A 15970-nucleotide genomic window follows, 5' to 3' on the forward strand; every position below is an offset into this window, starting at 1 on the left:
GTGACATTGGCCGAGCCCCACATGCGCCAACACGTTGCATAGTTTTGGTCCTTTGATCGAACGGAACGGAACGGGACGAGCTGGCAAGGCCATATTCCTCGTCAAATCTGTGACCAATCTGGCGCATCCTTGTGACCCTCCTAGCATACCGTCGAATAGTTGCACCATGAATCAACATTGTTCGTCCGACTCGGCAATACCGCCGAGCAGCTCTGTGCCTTCTGTCAAGCCCGAGCCGCCACTGGATCATGTCTCACGCCTATCTTCGCTACCCACGGCGCCTGAACTGGCTCCAAGCCCACCGGTTCCTTCTTGCCCTCAGCTGAAGTCCGAGCCTGACCAAGATACGTCAAGTTCATCTGATGGCAATTGGTCAACATCGGGGGCCCAGGCTCCTGACGACGTCCTTCAACCCAAGCAACAGCTCTCCCACGAGAGTATGACACCGGCAGAGGCAAAACCAGAGCCTGTGGCTGATGAACCGAGCGATGGCTCCTCATATAACACGGACTCTGTGCAGCGAATAGTAGCAACTGGCACTCCGGAAGTTTTGGAGGCAGCGGTCCAAGTCGGTGTGGGACTACTTGACAACCTGACTGCTGCTTTGACTCTAGACAACGAGGATGTTAAGTCATGGGCCAAGTCCATCAAGGATCTCAAGGAACGCGCCAAGCCGACCAAGACTATCGTGGGCGTCGTTGGAAACACAGGTGCCGGCAAAAGCACTGTTATAAATGCTCTCATGGACGAGAATCGATTACTCCCTACCAACTGTATGAGAGCATGCACAGCATCCCCCACAGAGGTCTCGTACAACTACTCCCAAGATCCGAACGAGCTGTACCGTGCCGAGATCGAATTCATCTCGGCACAAGACTGGGAGCATGAGCTCGGCGTCTTGTTCAACGATCTCCTAGATGGCAACGGCGACGTTTCTCGTGACTGCACCAACAGTGACAGCGATGCCGGCGTGGCATACGCTAAGCTGAAAGCCGTATATCCCAATAAGACCAAGGAGATGTTGGCTGCAGGAACACCTGAGCGCTATGCCAAGGAACCCGCCGTGCGTGGGGTTTTGGGTAGTGTCAAGAAGCTCAAAGCCACGACAGCAGGTGACATCTTCCGCAGAATGCAACACTATGTCGATAGCAAGGAAAAGGAGCGAGGGGACAACAGTCGTCGGGACCTTCACATGGAGTACTGGCCTCTGATCAAAGTGGTCAGAATCTACACCAAAGCTGACGCACTGTCGACTGGGGCTGTCATTGTTGATCTCGTAAGTGGCCCACCTTTATTTATGCTACTACAATCTGCATGAGAGAAGGTTCTTCCAAGCAAGGGACGTCGTGATTTGCTACCAAACGTAGCTGTGTTTATATGCCTGTTGCGGCCTGGTATTGCGGACTTTTGACTAACATCTGTATGCAGCCCGGTGTCCAGGATTCAAACGCAGCTCGTGCGGCTGTCGCTGCTAACTACATGAAGCTGTGCACCGGGCTATGGATTGTGGCTCCAATCAACCGTGCTGTGGACGATAAAACAGCCAAGACGCTTCTGGGTGATACGTTCAAGCGCCAGCTGAAATACGATGGTACTTATTCGGCTGTTACTTTCATTTGCTCAAAAACCGACGACATAAACGTTGAGGAAGCCTCTTTGAGCCTGGGTATAGAGAACGAGATTTCCGAATCCTTTGACCGATCAGCCTACCTCAAGCGTTCTAAGCTGGATCTCAAACGAAAACTTGGCGACCTTCGAGACAAGAAGGCGGCCTATACTGATACAGTCGACCAGATCGAGACCAAGTGGGATGCTTGGGACGAGCTACGAGGCAAAGTCACTGATGGCCAGACAGTCTACGCACCAGTAGAGAAGCAGCACAGCAGGAAACGAAAGCGGCAGAGCAAGCCGTTGCCGACTAGGAAGAACTTGGCCTCATCTGACGTTGATGATGATTCCGAGCTCTCAGAATCGGACTGTAGTGACGAGGAAAACTCCCCGCCCGCTGAGAATCGTCTTCCACTGACTGAAGCTGACATTGATAAGACTCTTGCTTCTCTCAAAGCGCAGAAAAAGCAGATACGTGAGGATAAACGGACGCTGGAGAGTGAGATGCGCGAGATTCGCAAGGAAATGGACCGTTTCCAAGCGGAAAGCGATACGCTGCTTGGTGAAATGAGAGCCATATGTGTGAAGGGCCGAAACGACTATTCGAGAGGCGCAATCAAGCAAGACTTTGCAATGGGTATCAAAGAGTAAGTTGCGCCTCCTGTTCTGATAAATCTTGGCCTTAATTTCTGTGCAGGCTTGACCAGGAGAACGCAATCGAGGAAGACGAAACAACTTTCGATCCGGACCACGACCTCCGTGATTATGACGAAGTGGCCAACAGCCTACCTGTCTTTTGTGTTAGCAGTCGTGCATATCAGGCTATATGTGGCAGGTTCGAAAAAGAAAACATCAAAGCTAGCGACATTGGCTTTATGGAGGCAGAAGATACCGAGATTCCTCAGCTTCAGCGTCATGCGAAAAAACTGACTGAGGCGGGTCGTGCGAGCAATTGTCGTCGTTTCTTGAACGACTTCAGCCAACTGATCAATTCCATGAGGCTATGGGCTTCAAGTGACGATACACAATCTCATCTGACTGATGCCGAAAAACGTCGCGAGGAGACCTTCCTGCGCAAGTTACTTCAGGGACTGGAGGATGTAAGTCGCCACTCTCTTTCATACAGCCAAGATGTATACGCCTCACTGCACTGGTAGAGAGATGCGCCCGGATAATTTTGACTATTTCCTCATGGGCAATGAGTTTATTGAAAACAAGTGTTTCGATATGCGGGAGCGAATCTCGAAGTCATTCTAACCCAGACCTGAGGAAGGATGTGCTTCGTTGTGGTAGCTTTTTGACCGACTCATGGATTACCATACGATTCGATTTATGAGCACATGCTTATTCATGTTTGACAGGCATTTGAGAACTCGGTGAAAGATTCAATTACGTCGGTGAAGCAATCCTTGGACGAACATATTTTCGAGTCTTTCAATGCAACAATCCCGAGAGCTGTCCATGATGCGATCAACACAGCAAGCGGTTGGGGCGCACACCGGAGTATGGGCGGTATGTACTGGGCTACCTACAAAGCTACGGTAAGGCGCAACGGCGTCTACTCAGGTGCTTCCGGTCCACGGGACTTCAACCAGGAACTCTTCGATCCCATCTCCAGGGATCTTGCCACAGGTCAGAATTAGATGTCAAAGCCTCTTTCTCATTTACTAATGCGGACATAGGTTGGGAGCGAGCATTCCAACGGCGTCTGCCGATTATCTTGGAACAATTTGCAGCTAATTCCAAAGCTTTGCTGTCAAAGTTTCATCAAGCTGCTGTGGAACGGGCTCAACAACGACACACGAATGTTCATGGCGTAATGATGCTTTCGCAGCAGATTCTCGCTCATATCCGAACTTTGAGCGAGCTCCCGGCTACTCTCAAGGCTACTATTACTGACCTTCAGCGTGAGGCGAGTCGCGAATTTGTTCCTGTGATCATGGAGGCCATGCGTTATGCATATTATACATGTACGGAAGAAAGAGGTAAGTTTGACGGCGATTGAAACGGTACTGTACTTATGAAACCCTAGGAAGCGGGAGTTATGCTCGTATGAAGACTGCTATGGTGGCCCATGTTGAGACATCCAAACACACCATGTTCCGTCAAGCGTGTGACACAGTCAAAACTCACCTGGAGGCTATGTGCCGTGCCGTTCAGCGGCAGATGAATGAACACGTGGAGAACATTTTTGATATGGTATTCCGTGATTACACCACTGTCCTAGGTAAGCAACTCCACATAACGGATTTTATCTTACAAATTAAAAAATTCTGAATTCGAATTGGCTTGTGTATACTAATTGATATGACTAGTTGGAACCCGAGTCGATCGTCATGCCAAAATCACCTTGGAAGAACGAGCCATGCGTAGGCAGGTGAACAACGAGTTGAACCGCTTAGGATCCCTCTTCCGTGATCCTTTTCGAGCACACAAAGTCGGTCATCTGAGCCACAACCTTCAAAATGAGGCACTGGAGAATGAAATGAAGGGAACCGAAGAGGCTGCTGCTGACAAAAAATCAGTCAAAACGGGAACACCACCACCAGAGCCTAATCTGGATGATGAGGATGACCCTTTTGATTCTCCTAAACCTGTCAAGACGGAGACAGACAACGAAAACGGAGTCGTTGTATTGGAATCTACCCACTCACCATCAGAGACTCGATACAGATACTCGAGCGATGACGAAAAAGATGCAGCCCATCAGCTTCAGCTCGAGGCATTGCAGGCGGACCGCATGTCACAAGCGCCTGATGCAAATGCACAACATACGCCACGTGGTGACCAAGTCGTTAGTAAACATAAAAAAAGAAAGATAACGAGAGTAGATGACGACTTTCCAGATATCTTCGATATTCTCGAGGAGTAAGGTCGTTGCCAAGTGCAGATTATCTCATTTGGGATTGGATGTAAGACATGTACAAAAAGGGGGTACAAGCATTGGCAGTCTATATGTGTATCGATTGTCAAGTCGGGGAGCGTGATATACCATTTGCTTTTGTTGATGCTCATCACCCTCCTGTTCTATTTAATAGTAGCGCTGTATGTATAGGTGGTAATAGATTTTGCCCATTATTATTATATCTAGTGGAACAGATCATATCTGCAGCGTCGCACCAGTTTAAATCATTGATGGGATGCAATGCCCATTAGATACTTGTTTTAGAGCTTTTGGTAAGTCGTGGATCCGAGCGAAAATAATTAATAATATGTAGAAAAATAGGGTCGGAAATCAGGTCAAGAGCGGATTTCTCTCAGCCTGCAGACTTGTCTAACCTTATCCAACATTCCTTTAAGACTATCATGCGGGATTATTCTGTCTCATATCACTACCTAATCCTTTATAGCAGCTGCTACAGCTTATGGAGTATCACTAGGCAGTTTCTTAGCAATTTTGCGAAATGGAGCTAATCAAACTTGTAGTGCTAAACCACTAATATACTGCGCAGCACACTTAACATTCTAGGTCAGGGCTCTAATAGCAACATACCAGATCGAGATTCAAAGAAGTAGTCACACATACTAAATACCCATTCTTATCATACTTATTTCTAAAGTTCTCCTCCATGGGTTGAGTCTTGGCATCTGCCGAGATTAAAACTGGTTTCTTCACCCACGGTCGTTGGCTCGGCTGAATACTCGCTTCACTAATCGTTTGGCTCGCTTATTGTGTATATTGAACCACAAATGCCGGCGGCAAAGAACACAACTCTGGGCGGCACAATTTATCCGGCTTCGTGAGTAGTTTCAGACTTCCTTGAGTACTTCTTTACGACCTGATAATCAACCTAATCAAGCGCTACATTCCGTTTGAGCAATATGTGGGTGCACCGAGGATGCCTAGGATCGGCTTCGACCATCCCAGCACTACGTAGTCGCGTCACGGAGAGGAACATCCTATTCATCGACCAGAGAGGTTTCTATTAATGTCGGTATGTACGTTATGTGCCATTTCACCTTAAATGGCGGGCTTTTGCATTGTCCACTTATGGAGTCTCTTGTTTTTAGTCGCCATTGTGCTGTCCCCCTTCAGCTCCTACCTAGCTTTCTTCTTTTTTCTCTTTTCATGCTTGACCTTGATCTTCACTGGACTTCCCCCCTAGAAGAATCTCTACGTCACATATGATAAACATCATTGATGTGCTACAGGAAAAAGCGATAGGTCAATAGTCCTTAAGATCTTATAAGGCAGAGCTCAAAAGAGGCCGAATGTAGTTTTTAACAGCCCTCTCAATTTATTGTTCACACTTTACCAAAGCTATATTATAATCAGGCTTCGAGATGCAAATGCAGCCATTTCAGTGCGCATGGATTGCGCTGGTCGTCGGGTTTATGGTAATATCGTCTGCTTCTGGGGAGTTTCCTACCACAGTGGATGGGAAATGCAACTGCTACCTAACCAACACGACTAGCCAGAGCTTCTTTAGCAGTCACATGTTCTTCGATTTCCGGAACATGAAGCAATATGTCAACGTGACGCAGCCTCTTCAAGATCCTGCAGCAAACAATGAGGCTGGTGTGACGAGTCCATACTTTTCCACTCCTGCATGGAAGAGCTTCTGGGAGATTCAGAGTTGGAATAACAGTGCTAGGCTCGGTGGTGAATCTGGGAGCGACGCAGCTGTGCTGATGGTCAATTCGCCGAACAACATATACTTCGCGCCAAACAATGATACCAAGGCGTCATCAAAGACTTACCTTACACTGCGAACTATTCGGCATGATAATTTTCAATCAGCAGCAGAATTTGACTCGGTATCCGGAACTTATAAATATCTTAGCATGCGGATGCTTGCCAGAACTCGCGGCGCCAGTGGTGCTGTCACGGCGATGTTCACCTACCGTGGCGGTGATGCGAGTACCAACGTGCAAGAGGCAGATCTTGAGATTCGCACAAAGGATCCGGTCAACACAATTCAGTACACAAATCAGCCGACACTTTCTAACAGTACCGGATCGACCCAAAACATCACACTACCTGCGCACCTAGCATGGAGCGACTGGCAACATCACCGAATTGACTGGACGCCGGGGGCCAGCACCTGGTTTGTCAACGGGAAGCAGGTTTCTCGTATCACGGCGCAGACGCCCCGTGACCCAAGTCAAGTCCTTTTCAACGCCTGGAGCGATGGCGGCAGTTGGGCTGGTAGCATGGCTATCGGCTCGGAGGCATACCTACAAATTCAATGGATCGATATGGTGTTTAACAACACAGACGCCGGGAGCGTGGGAGTCAATCCGAACGCAGGACATGGCGGCCGTTGCTCGAACGTCTGTAGCATCGACCAGACAAAGACGATCGGCACTCCGGTGTTGATCTCGACTGATGCGAGAGGAGGTAACTACTCCATACGATCACAAAGCATTGTAGGGAGGCGAAGAACTTTTAGCGGCTGACCATGAATAGGGCAATCCTGTTCCGCTGCCAAATACGGACAATGCGCTGGACGAAATTGGAATGGTTGCATCAACTGCGCCCAGGGCTCGGTAACTACCCCTCGAATTCTTGAATTTTTGAATTTTCTTTTTGATTGTTTACAATAGCTGAGATGCTGGTCCCTTGTATTTGTTGTGCACACGCCAGATTACTGACGCCTGATACCTAGTGCAAATATCAGAACGACTGGTACTCCCAGTGCCTATAGTATGGAGAGATGGTTCGAAGTGGCTATTGTATTCGACGTGATTATTGCCAATATGGTCGGCTAAAATGGTGGGATACTTTACATGGGCTGGAGCAATTCTGGTCCGAAGTTTTATTTCATTTTAAATACACCATTTCATGATGGTTATGATTGGATTTTGAAAGCGATCCTAGCTGAACAAGCTTCCAAACGAGAAAGTTCAACAACAAAATAAAATGGTACTGTATACCATACCTATACTATGGTAGTGTGACTGGCCATGGCTCGGAAACAAGTTCCGCGAATATACGGGTTCCGGGATCTCACGCACGTCTCCCCGCCCCAATTCTTGACAATCAATCCGCAACAGGTCAGTGATTCACTGTGACTCTGTTGGCCCTAGCCTCTCAGCCTATCGGTTGACAAATTGACAGAGTCACGTCATTCCGACTGTTCCTAATTGACAAATGGTAATGGCGTAGGACAGCTGATACTTGACAATGCGGGGGATGACTCCGCACGACCGGCAATGACCCCGGACATTATGCTTGCATCTTTCAATCCGGAATGATAGTTGGACTGCTTGAATATAAACTGCCCTCTTGATATATTAAATCTGTAGAGTTAATAAAGCCTAACCGTTGACCATGGACGGGACTGAAGTAGCGAAACGTAACACAAGTGATTCGTGCTGGATCGTGCTCAACGCCGAAGTGTACGACGTGACATCCTATCTCGAGCAACACCCAGGCGGAGCAGCCATTATTTTGGCGCAAGGTGGAAAGGTGAGGGCCCCCGAAACTTGCATTGCTCATGCTCATCATCTGATTCGGCTCAGGATGCCACCGCAGAGTTCAGCAGGATCCATTCGCCGGATATCTTGCAATACTTGCCGGATGGGAGCCGCCTCGGCCCCATTGATGAGAAAACGCTCGGCGCGCTTAAACCACCACGAGACGAGTTGACCACAATTCCGTCAGGTAAAGAAGACAAAGTGCCTCACTTGTCAGGGTGTGTTGTCACCACCGACTTTGAACATGCCGCCAAGACTGTATTGCCCGCCCGGTCCTGGTCGTACGTCTCCTCGTACAGCAACTCTGGCCTGTCCATGGCAGGCAATCTGGATTCATGGTCGTCTGTTCGATTCCGTCCCCGTGTGTTGCGCAATGTGGAGAAGGTATCTACCGAGACCTCTATACTCGGCCACGCGTCTCCACTTCCATTCTATGTCTCGCCAATGGGTCTCCTTGGGCGGGCCCATGAAGATGCTGAACTCGGGCTGGTGAAGGGACTCGTACGCAGCGGTGTGCATGGGCTTATCAGCACAATGTCTACCCGGCCAACGGAAGACGTCGCTGGTGCCCTGGACGATGAGTTAAAGCAGGCGAGGGGCATCTCAAGGGACTTTCCGTCCTCGTCGCAGTTGCATTTCCAACTTTACACTAGTTCAAACCGTGAAACTACCATCAAGCTCATCAATCGAGTGAAGGCGGCCGGCTTCAGATCCCTCTGGGTAACTGTCGACACTCCCATTTTAGGCAAGCGTACGATAGATCGACGACAAATGGCAGAAGAGGCCTTGGCGCTTGGTTCGGAGCAGCAAGCATCTACTATTGGGCTCGGCATCCAGACCCACGTGCCAGCAAATCGAATCAACGCCGCACTAGAATGGGACGACCTAAAGTGGCTGAAGGAGGCTTGGGGCGGTCCACTGGTCTTGAAGGGGATTCAAAGTGCGGAGGATGCAAAGCTGGCAATGGAGTACGGATGTCACGGGATATTACTATCAAATCACGGTGGCCGGCAACTTCATTCCGCTCCTGATGCTCTCTCCACCCTGGTAGAGATCCGCCAGTACTGTCCCGAAGTCCTCGAGCATGTGGAAATTTTCGTCGATGGCGGCTTGAGAGACGGTGCCGACATACTCAAAGCTTTGTGCCTGGGTGCGAAAGCAGTTGGCATTGGCCGTCCATTCTTCTATGCTCTGTCTGCATACGGGACCCCCGGAGTTGAAAGATGCGTCGATAGTAAGTTTCCCTATCACCTATCGGGGCTATTCGTGCTAAGTGATGACGAAGTACTTGCTGAAGAATTGCGAACAACTATGGCCCTCACTGGTATCACCTCTCTTGATCAAGTGCATCCGAATATGGTCAATGCGAGTCGTCTATTGAGTGAGATGTGGCGACCTATAGATGTTCGGCCAATGAAGAGCCGCTTATAGTAAGTAGTTGGATGTTCTCCAACCCACTTAAATACGTCATCGAGTAGCTTTCCAGCATTACGACTTCTGCAGTATCATTCCAACTTCAATGTCCAGTATTTTTCAGTTATTAGAACGTTATGACGTTGAAACATTTGCCCTCCCAATGGAAACTTACGACTTCGGCGATGAGACCAGTCTATTCGCCAGCCATTGCACGTTTTAATACATGTTGTATTAAGCGATAATGTGTGAACAAGTTCCAGATGAGTCTTGCATGTTAGAAATTCTGTCTCATTGAGAGAAATCATGAGAACAATCTTTGAATGGAACCTCGGTTTGTATCACTAAAAGGACATGCTAATGACTGACTCCTGATGGCTGAACTATATCTATCCATCATAACATTTACTAGCCACTCCTTCGAATGCACACATGCGACTCAAGGCATATATTGGCTGCTGATAGGAAAAGATACACATGACTTTGTAGCAAGGATGCACAGTAACAACACCACGTGATTGCCCATCACATAAGGTATGATAATGACCAACAGTGCTCCATAATCAGGCAGGTATTACCATCCGGATATCCAAATCGATATTTTGCACCATTCTTCTTGTGGGAGCTTGGATATGATAGACACCCCATCTACAGCAGATAATGTAACACAAAAGCTTCTCCCCCAACATGAATCCCTGAAGCTGACAGAGTCTATCTGATTCTCCTTGCCAACCCTTTCCACCATATGTCTGCGCTGACACTCGACATCAACAAACCCCAGAATTAAATATGACAGCACGTACGAGATGTTGTATTTCAGACTCATCGTTGTCGCCACGGTGCTGTTGCTTTTCGTACATTGTCAGCAGCCAACCACAAGCTACAGCTGATAGCCGACACTGCCAAGATCTCGAGTTGGCAGCCGGCGCCAGGGACATGGGAAACCTCGCGTGGCGTGACAAAATCACGGACGATGGCGACGTTGCCACACGCACCGGTCTCGGTTTTGAGGACATTGAGTGTCAGATGGCCGTCGATGTTTAGGACTTTAAGTGGGCTACTGCATGGTTTGATTGCTCTAGTCAGTAGGTCATCAATGGCTCAACGACAAAGACCATATATAAGTTGACGACCATCTTACCTGCTATCTTGCATTTTAATTAACCTTCAAAGGGCGCTCCTCCGTGTGAAAATATGCTATGAGGATACTACTTTTGCGACTACGGTGCCATCACTGATGGAGTCTAGTTCATGCGTGACAAGTCTGGCGACTGTCACGTAGAGGCCAACAAATGCACTCGCGCCAGCTGTTTTTACACGGCTAGTATCTACCTCTGTAACGACAACAACGCCGACATCTGAGTTCCGTGTTCGAAGCCGGGCGATTACACTGATATTACCATTAACGATAGTCCCAACATAACGTCATTGCACAGCCATCATACTGGATGACAACTATCATATTCAGATAGCTGGGGAAAAAACTATTGGCACGCCGCTTTTGGGTTAGCAGCCTACTTGCCGAACCCGTCACCAATGATAATGGCGGGACACTCGGTCATATTGGGTTATCAAGTTATTCAGTTTAGAAGCCCGTCTAATTGACCACCATCTCTTTTTCTTTTTCTTTTTTGATAGGGACTCATCCCGAGATCCGGATATCTTCTGAGGCCGTACCACATATTTTGGCTTCTGTCGTCTATGTACTGCTTCCATGTCTCAAGCATTATAGTATTTTAAATTCACAGCTGCATTTTACAAATGTTGAGATATTAGCGTCGATGATCATATACCGAAGGGTTAGATTGCTTAGGTAGTGCGAGTATCACAACTTTTGAGAATTGCTCTAAGCGAGCAAAGCCCACATTGTGCTGGAGCTTTCTTACGTCACATCAGGTCATGACGGTGCAAGGTGTTCTAGCTAGTTGAACAAGGAGGAGAACAATGACATCGAAGTGGCTTCGCAGGAGTCCATAGGTCGAGCATACATTCCTATATAGGGCTGGTCAAAAAGATATGCACGACCACTCGAAATCACAACTCGTCACTGGTCTCCTGGCGGTTGCAGACCAAATACAGCTTACAAAGTTTTCAAGTCGATTATCCTCCATTAGAAGCAATTATTACAGAGAGGGTAGATATTAGACACGGTATTGAACAAGTAGTACATCATTTGCTGGCTCAAGGAATAAAAAGTAGGTATATTAGATCTACTCTATAAACAAAAAGAATAAACATGCCAATAGTCATTCTCTGCTTTGGTTGTTGCCAGGTATGAAAGGCCTGACATTACACATATAAATCAATTGAGTTTAGTTGGATCGGAAAGTAAGTGAATTAGTAAAGGCATGTGCCACGTAAACACCAAAGTCGAATACCAAGCTTCTAAGCACAAACACGACACCAGAGTATTTCAATGCATAGTTCATGAACACCGGCCTGGATGAAATGACACGGTCCATGCGCCATAAGATGTTTGTTGACTAAACTGGTACCAGCAGGTTTAAATCCGGTCGCCGAACTCAGGGGAAGGTACGAGAGTTTTTGTTTATCTGTTCACTTGGACTTTGAACTTTGAACTTCCAGTGCAGCTACACCCACAATCCTTTTCTTTCTTTCTTTCTTTCTGTCTATCTTCTTCTTCCCCGCGTATTTTGTCAAGTCTCAACCTTCCCTTCATTTATACTTCCTGAGATTGAATGCACACAGCAAAGAAGACAAGACAGTAGCATCTATACACTAGGCACCTTCCTACCCTCAGCTCTTAATTATCCCACGTCATTGCCCGGCTGTGTGTATACACTTGGACTACGTCCGAGCATGTGCCTTAGTCTAGGTTAATCTCAGGACTCAAGGAACATTCATTTAATCTCTTTACCTTCTAGTTCGCCTAAATAAGCGGCAGAGTTGGAAATTGGTTATATCTCACACCACATCCATCTTCACCGCCTGGACGATCTCTCACAACCAACACTTACAATACTTAATAGTGTTCCTGCCGCCGGATATTTCTGCACTCTCTTGTCATTGAGGTCTGGTGCTGGAAATTCCAGCGTGTCACAGCAAACCACCCCCCCCCCCCACACCTCCCAAATCCTGCCTCATCATCTCCAGCTACCTACCTCGGAAGTCCCAGCCACCTACACCATTACCTACAAACAGAAAGGAGCAATATATCAACATGGAGAAGGCACCATACAGACTAGACGACCTTCCATACACAAAGGAAGGTTCTGGACAGGCACTGCCTGTCTTCGGCCAATATGCTGACGGTAGTAGTCGGGTTCTGTCGCAGCAAGGGGAGTTGCTCGCAAAAGTGACCGGCGACGCGCTGAAGGATTGTACTCTTGATGAGCGCAAGCACTACGTAGAGTGTCAGCAAAATATCATCAGCTTCGAACTCAAGGTCGTCCGTGCCGCGTTGTCACAGACCCATCATGGCATTCTTGAAAAATACAAGGCAAACATCGATGCTTTTGTCGTTCATACCGTATGGGACAGGCCACAGCTTGATATCCTCCACAAAGACGATCTGAGAGCAATGGAGGCTCAGCTCCTTGCCAAGCTGAAGTGGATCGACACCATTGACTGGTATCTTAATATACCTGCTGTCGACAAGCAGAGCACCCAGGGTGCACAAGCAGCACTCTTGCCAGCCATGCAATTACCAGTACCGCCGCAGATAATCCAAGCATTGGAACACTCAGAAAGTATCCAGTATAAGAGGACCTTGGTGCAAAGTCCACTTATGGACAGTGCCATGGGTATCGATATTACACCAACTTTGGAGATTGCATCCATTGACCGCTCAGAATTCGCAAATATCAACGCCCTTTCTCTGAAGAAAGATGAAGGTATCTCAGGGGCCCATAATGACCTGCCTTCATCGCAGGGCCCCAGAAACGACACGAAAGAGGCTGTAGCTCACTCCGACAAGATTCACCTTCACAACGCACTTCATGACAGTCTCAAATCTGCGAGGCCTTGTCTTTCTATGCGGGCCAACAAATACTTGACCCCTGACCGTCCATCACTCCCCTGTTTCGCTGCCGAGTGTGGTGACTATATATCCTCTGCTATCGGCTAGAAGCCAGACAACATGAAGCTATCCAAATCATCACAGGGCTCGAAAAAACCACAGATAACAAAATATCTCGGATCAGCAAGCAGTCTGACCGAGTTCGGCGGGCAAGACTTGACTTCTGCTGAGCACAAGCAAACCGAGCTTTCTCCTTCACACGAGGTCTTTGTCAAGAATATATCAGGAACAGATGCAGTGCAGAACAAATACTTGTACCCTAACGATAATGCTGCGGTGCCTGAGGATTTCGGCTGTCGTACCATCATGTTGGCGTCTAAAGGCTCGGTGGATGTTGTCACTCAAACTTGTGCATCCAGCTTGGCCACGAACTCGGATCGCCTTATTGATCTTGAAGCCCCGGAAATTGGTGTCCTTATCGACTTCGACACTGCTTCAGACATCGGAGGAGACTCAGAAAAGAAGTTCAAGCACAGCCAAACCCCCCCATCGTATCAATCATGTGGGATCAACGCAACAGGTGAATCTCTGCATGTGAATGATTTGACTCCAGTATCAGAGTTCGCCAATCGCATCGACGCACGCGAAGCATTATGCGACAATCGTACCCCCCGAAACAAAAGCGCAGAAGTATTACGAAGACTCGAAATGAAACCCTCTCGGCTGGAGCCCCACGTGGTGCGACACTCACATGCTCCCTCCACTGCTCCTCTGATGCCAATCGTTAGAAAGGATAAGCCAGAGGCATCCCAGGAGTCTCGGCGACCCATCCGTTCTATCCAATTCGTCCCAAATGAAGACTTCGTCGATCCGATTTTCAGCAATGAGACAGCGCGTCGAAACGTCATCAGAATGAACCTAGATCAAAACGGCCATGTGCCACTAATGTTCCAGTATGGCATACAGTATATGCCTAATATTAGAACGGCAATCGCCGAACCTGGACATGAGCACATCGGCTTTCAATGTCGGTCTGTCATCATATCAGACTTACCAGCTGTTGCGAACCTGCGTGATGTCATGGCTAGGGTACGAGGTGGCAATATCGTTCGAGCGACACTCGTCGATACAATTTCACTGGGCACCGGTCGCACTGCATTCGTTGTATTTTCGAAATGGCTTGAGGCCGATGCATATGTCGTCTATGCGCAGGAGAACCCAGGCCATATTGATATACTCGGTAAGCAAGCAACGGTTGCGCTCGCCGGGAAGCCCACCTATCCACGAAGACAATTACAGCAGCCTGGTCAGGACCAAACTCGTTGCCTTGAGTTCAGATGGATTCCCAAGCATATATGTAACGGTCTGCTGAGAAATATTGAGCATCTCTTCCACCATGCAGAGGATGCACTGGAGGATATGTGGTATGATCAGACCGGGTCCGCCATTATGCTGTTCAAGAACATTGACTACGCCATTCGATTTCACGAGTTCATATGCAACAGTGATGCTTACATCGACCGAAGTCACAACTTGGAGTACATTGAAGATCCCTGCTCTGGTCCATTAGAACGTCTAGCTGCACCTGCTTCGCTCGCCCGTGGAAATTATGCCAGTTTGATAGAAAAGTGTGTTGCGTGGGAGTGCAGCAATGGCCATAAGGAGCTTTCGGCGAGACTTGGAGATATGCAGTCGTCCCCTCCAATAGCTCCCACCGCACACACTATGGCACATTGCTTACAGCCAATCTCCGATGATCAGGCGGTGTCGGCGAGCATTCTGAAAGAGCAGCATGCCTCAGTCAACGAGACATGTGTTTCTGCTTCTGAAACCACAGAGACTGAGGACGATGGTGCAAACGGTATCCGAAATGCAGAAGCAACAAGACTGCAGGCTGTCAGGCCTATTGTTGCAGTAGCAGCCAGCAATAAGTCGTATAGTGAGGATATATTTATGCCCCAGGGTGAAAAATGGACCGGTTTCAAAATCTACACCATTGAGGAATCCAAAAAGAGATACGACTTGGAGTTCTACCGGGAGAATCCAGTAAAATGGCGTGCTGCCTGGCCTTACGTCGGTGACATGAAAATGTTCAAGCCAACAGAGATCGATGATGAGTGGGTTCCGAAGGCACAATTGCCGCGAGACAGCAGTGTCATACAGACGCTCATCGAGCGAGATACCCACTCACATGTCCGCAAATCAGATATAATTCAGGCCCAATCGGAGGCTAAGAGCGTCGCTGTCCCCCCGAGCGACCTCTGACATCGACATTGGCTTGCTTACCAGGACTTGAGGTGTGCAGAGGCTCGTAATTTCGACGACTTTGAGGACGACTACTGGCCCCCCGACTCGGTCAAAGAAGAGGATCTGCCCAAACTGCCTGATGGAGTTCACTGGCCGCGGTTTATCGATTGCCCTGAGTGGAAGAGTAAAATCCGTGAGATGCTAGCGATGTTAAGGTCAATACTTCCAACCTCGTGAGATCGTCTCTTTTTGATCCCTAAGCCTGGCCGTCTGTTTCCTCTCTCCAATTATTCGGTAATCCGG

The 15970-nt window shown here is 48.2% G+C and overlaps 6 protein-coding genes across 6 annotated transcripts; 5 read left to right on the forward strand and 1 right to left on the reverse strand.

Annotated features, from left to right (window-relative positions):
* Nucleotides 1-439: 439 nt before the first annotated feature.
* On the forward strand, nt 440-3885 carry BKA67DRAFT_522596 (uncharacterized protein; the record flags this gene model as incomplete). Its single annotated transcript, XM_046098385.1, has 6 exons — nt 440-1276; nt 1429-2255; nt 2306-2708; nt 2970-3240; nt 3291-3597; nt 3645-3885. The coding sequence occupies 6 exons, from the start codon at nt 440-442 to the stop codon at nt 3883-3885; spliced, it is 2886 nt and encodes a 961-aa protein (XP_045954758.1).
* Nucleotides 3886-5892: 2007 nt separating this feature from the next.
* BKA67DRAFT_593937 (concanavalin A-like lectin/glucanase) lies at nt 5893-7256 on the forward strand (the record flags this gene model as incomplete). The annotated part of the gene is made up of 3 exons (XM_046104999.1): nt 5893-6949; nt 7019-7098; nt 7218-7256. The coding sequence occupies 3 exons, from the start codon at nt 5893-5895 to the stop codon at nt 7254-7256; spliced, it is 1176 nt and encodes a 391-aa protein (XP_045954759.1).
* Nucleotides 7257-7770: 514 nt separating this feature from the next.
* On the forward strand, nt 7771-9810 carry BKA67DRAFT_574173 (mitochondrial cytochrome-like protein b2). Its single transcript, XM_046103406.1, has 3 exons — nt 7771-8020; nt 8074-9262; nt 9314-9810. Exons 1-3 carry the CDS (start codon nt 7883-7885, stop codon nt 9457-9459), a joined length of 1473 nt encoding a protein of 490 aa, XP_045954760.1. The 5' UTR covers nt 7771-7882; the 3' UTR covers nt 9460-9810.
* Nucleotides 9811-10182: 372 nt separating this feature from the next.
* BKA67DRAFT_358081 (uncharacterized protein) lies at nt 10183-10783 on the reverse strand. Its single transcript, XM_046096401.1, has 2 exons — nt 10583-10783; nt 10183-10519 (listed from the first exon to the last, which is right to left on the reverse strand). Exons 1-2 carry the CDS (start codon nt 10594-10596, stop codon nt 10264-10266), a joined length of 270 nt encoding a protein of 89 aa, XP_045954761.1. The 5' UTR covers nt 10597-10783; the 3' UTR covers nt 10183-10263.
* Nucleotides 10784-12622: 1839 nt separating this feature from the next.
* Nucleotides 12623-13528, forward strand: BKA67DRAFT_661243 (uncharacterized protein; the record flags this gene model as incomplete). Its single annotated transcript, XM_046107778.1, has 1 exon — nt 12623-13528. The coding sequence occupies one exon, from the start codon at nt 12623-12625 to the stop codon at nt 13526-13528; it is 906 nt and encodes a 301-aa protein (XP_045954762.1).
* Nucleotides 13529-13540: 12 nt separating this feature from the next.
* Nucleotides 13541-15751, forward strand: BKA67DRAFT_648327 (uncharacterized protein; the record flags this gene model as incomplete). Its single annotated transcript, XM_046105983.1, has 1 exon — nt 13541-15751. One exon carries the CDS (start codon nt 13541-13543, stop codon nt 15683-15685), a length of 2145 nt encoding a protein of 714 aa, XP_045954763.1. The 3' UTR covers nt 15686-15751.
* Nucleotides 15752-15970: the final 219 nt, after the last annotated feature.

Source organism: Truncatella angustata (genome assembly GCF_020726525.1).
Source record: "Truncatella angustata strain MPI-SDFR-AT-0073 chromosome Unknown BKA67scaffold_7, whole genome shotgun sequence".
Classification (NCBI taxonomy): domain Eukaryota; kingdom Fungi; phylum Ascomycota; class Sordariomycetes; order Amphisphaeriales; family Sporocadaceae; genus Truncatella; species Truncatella angustata.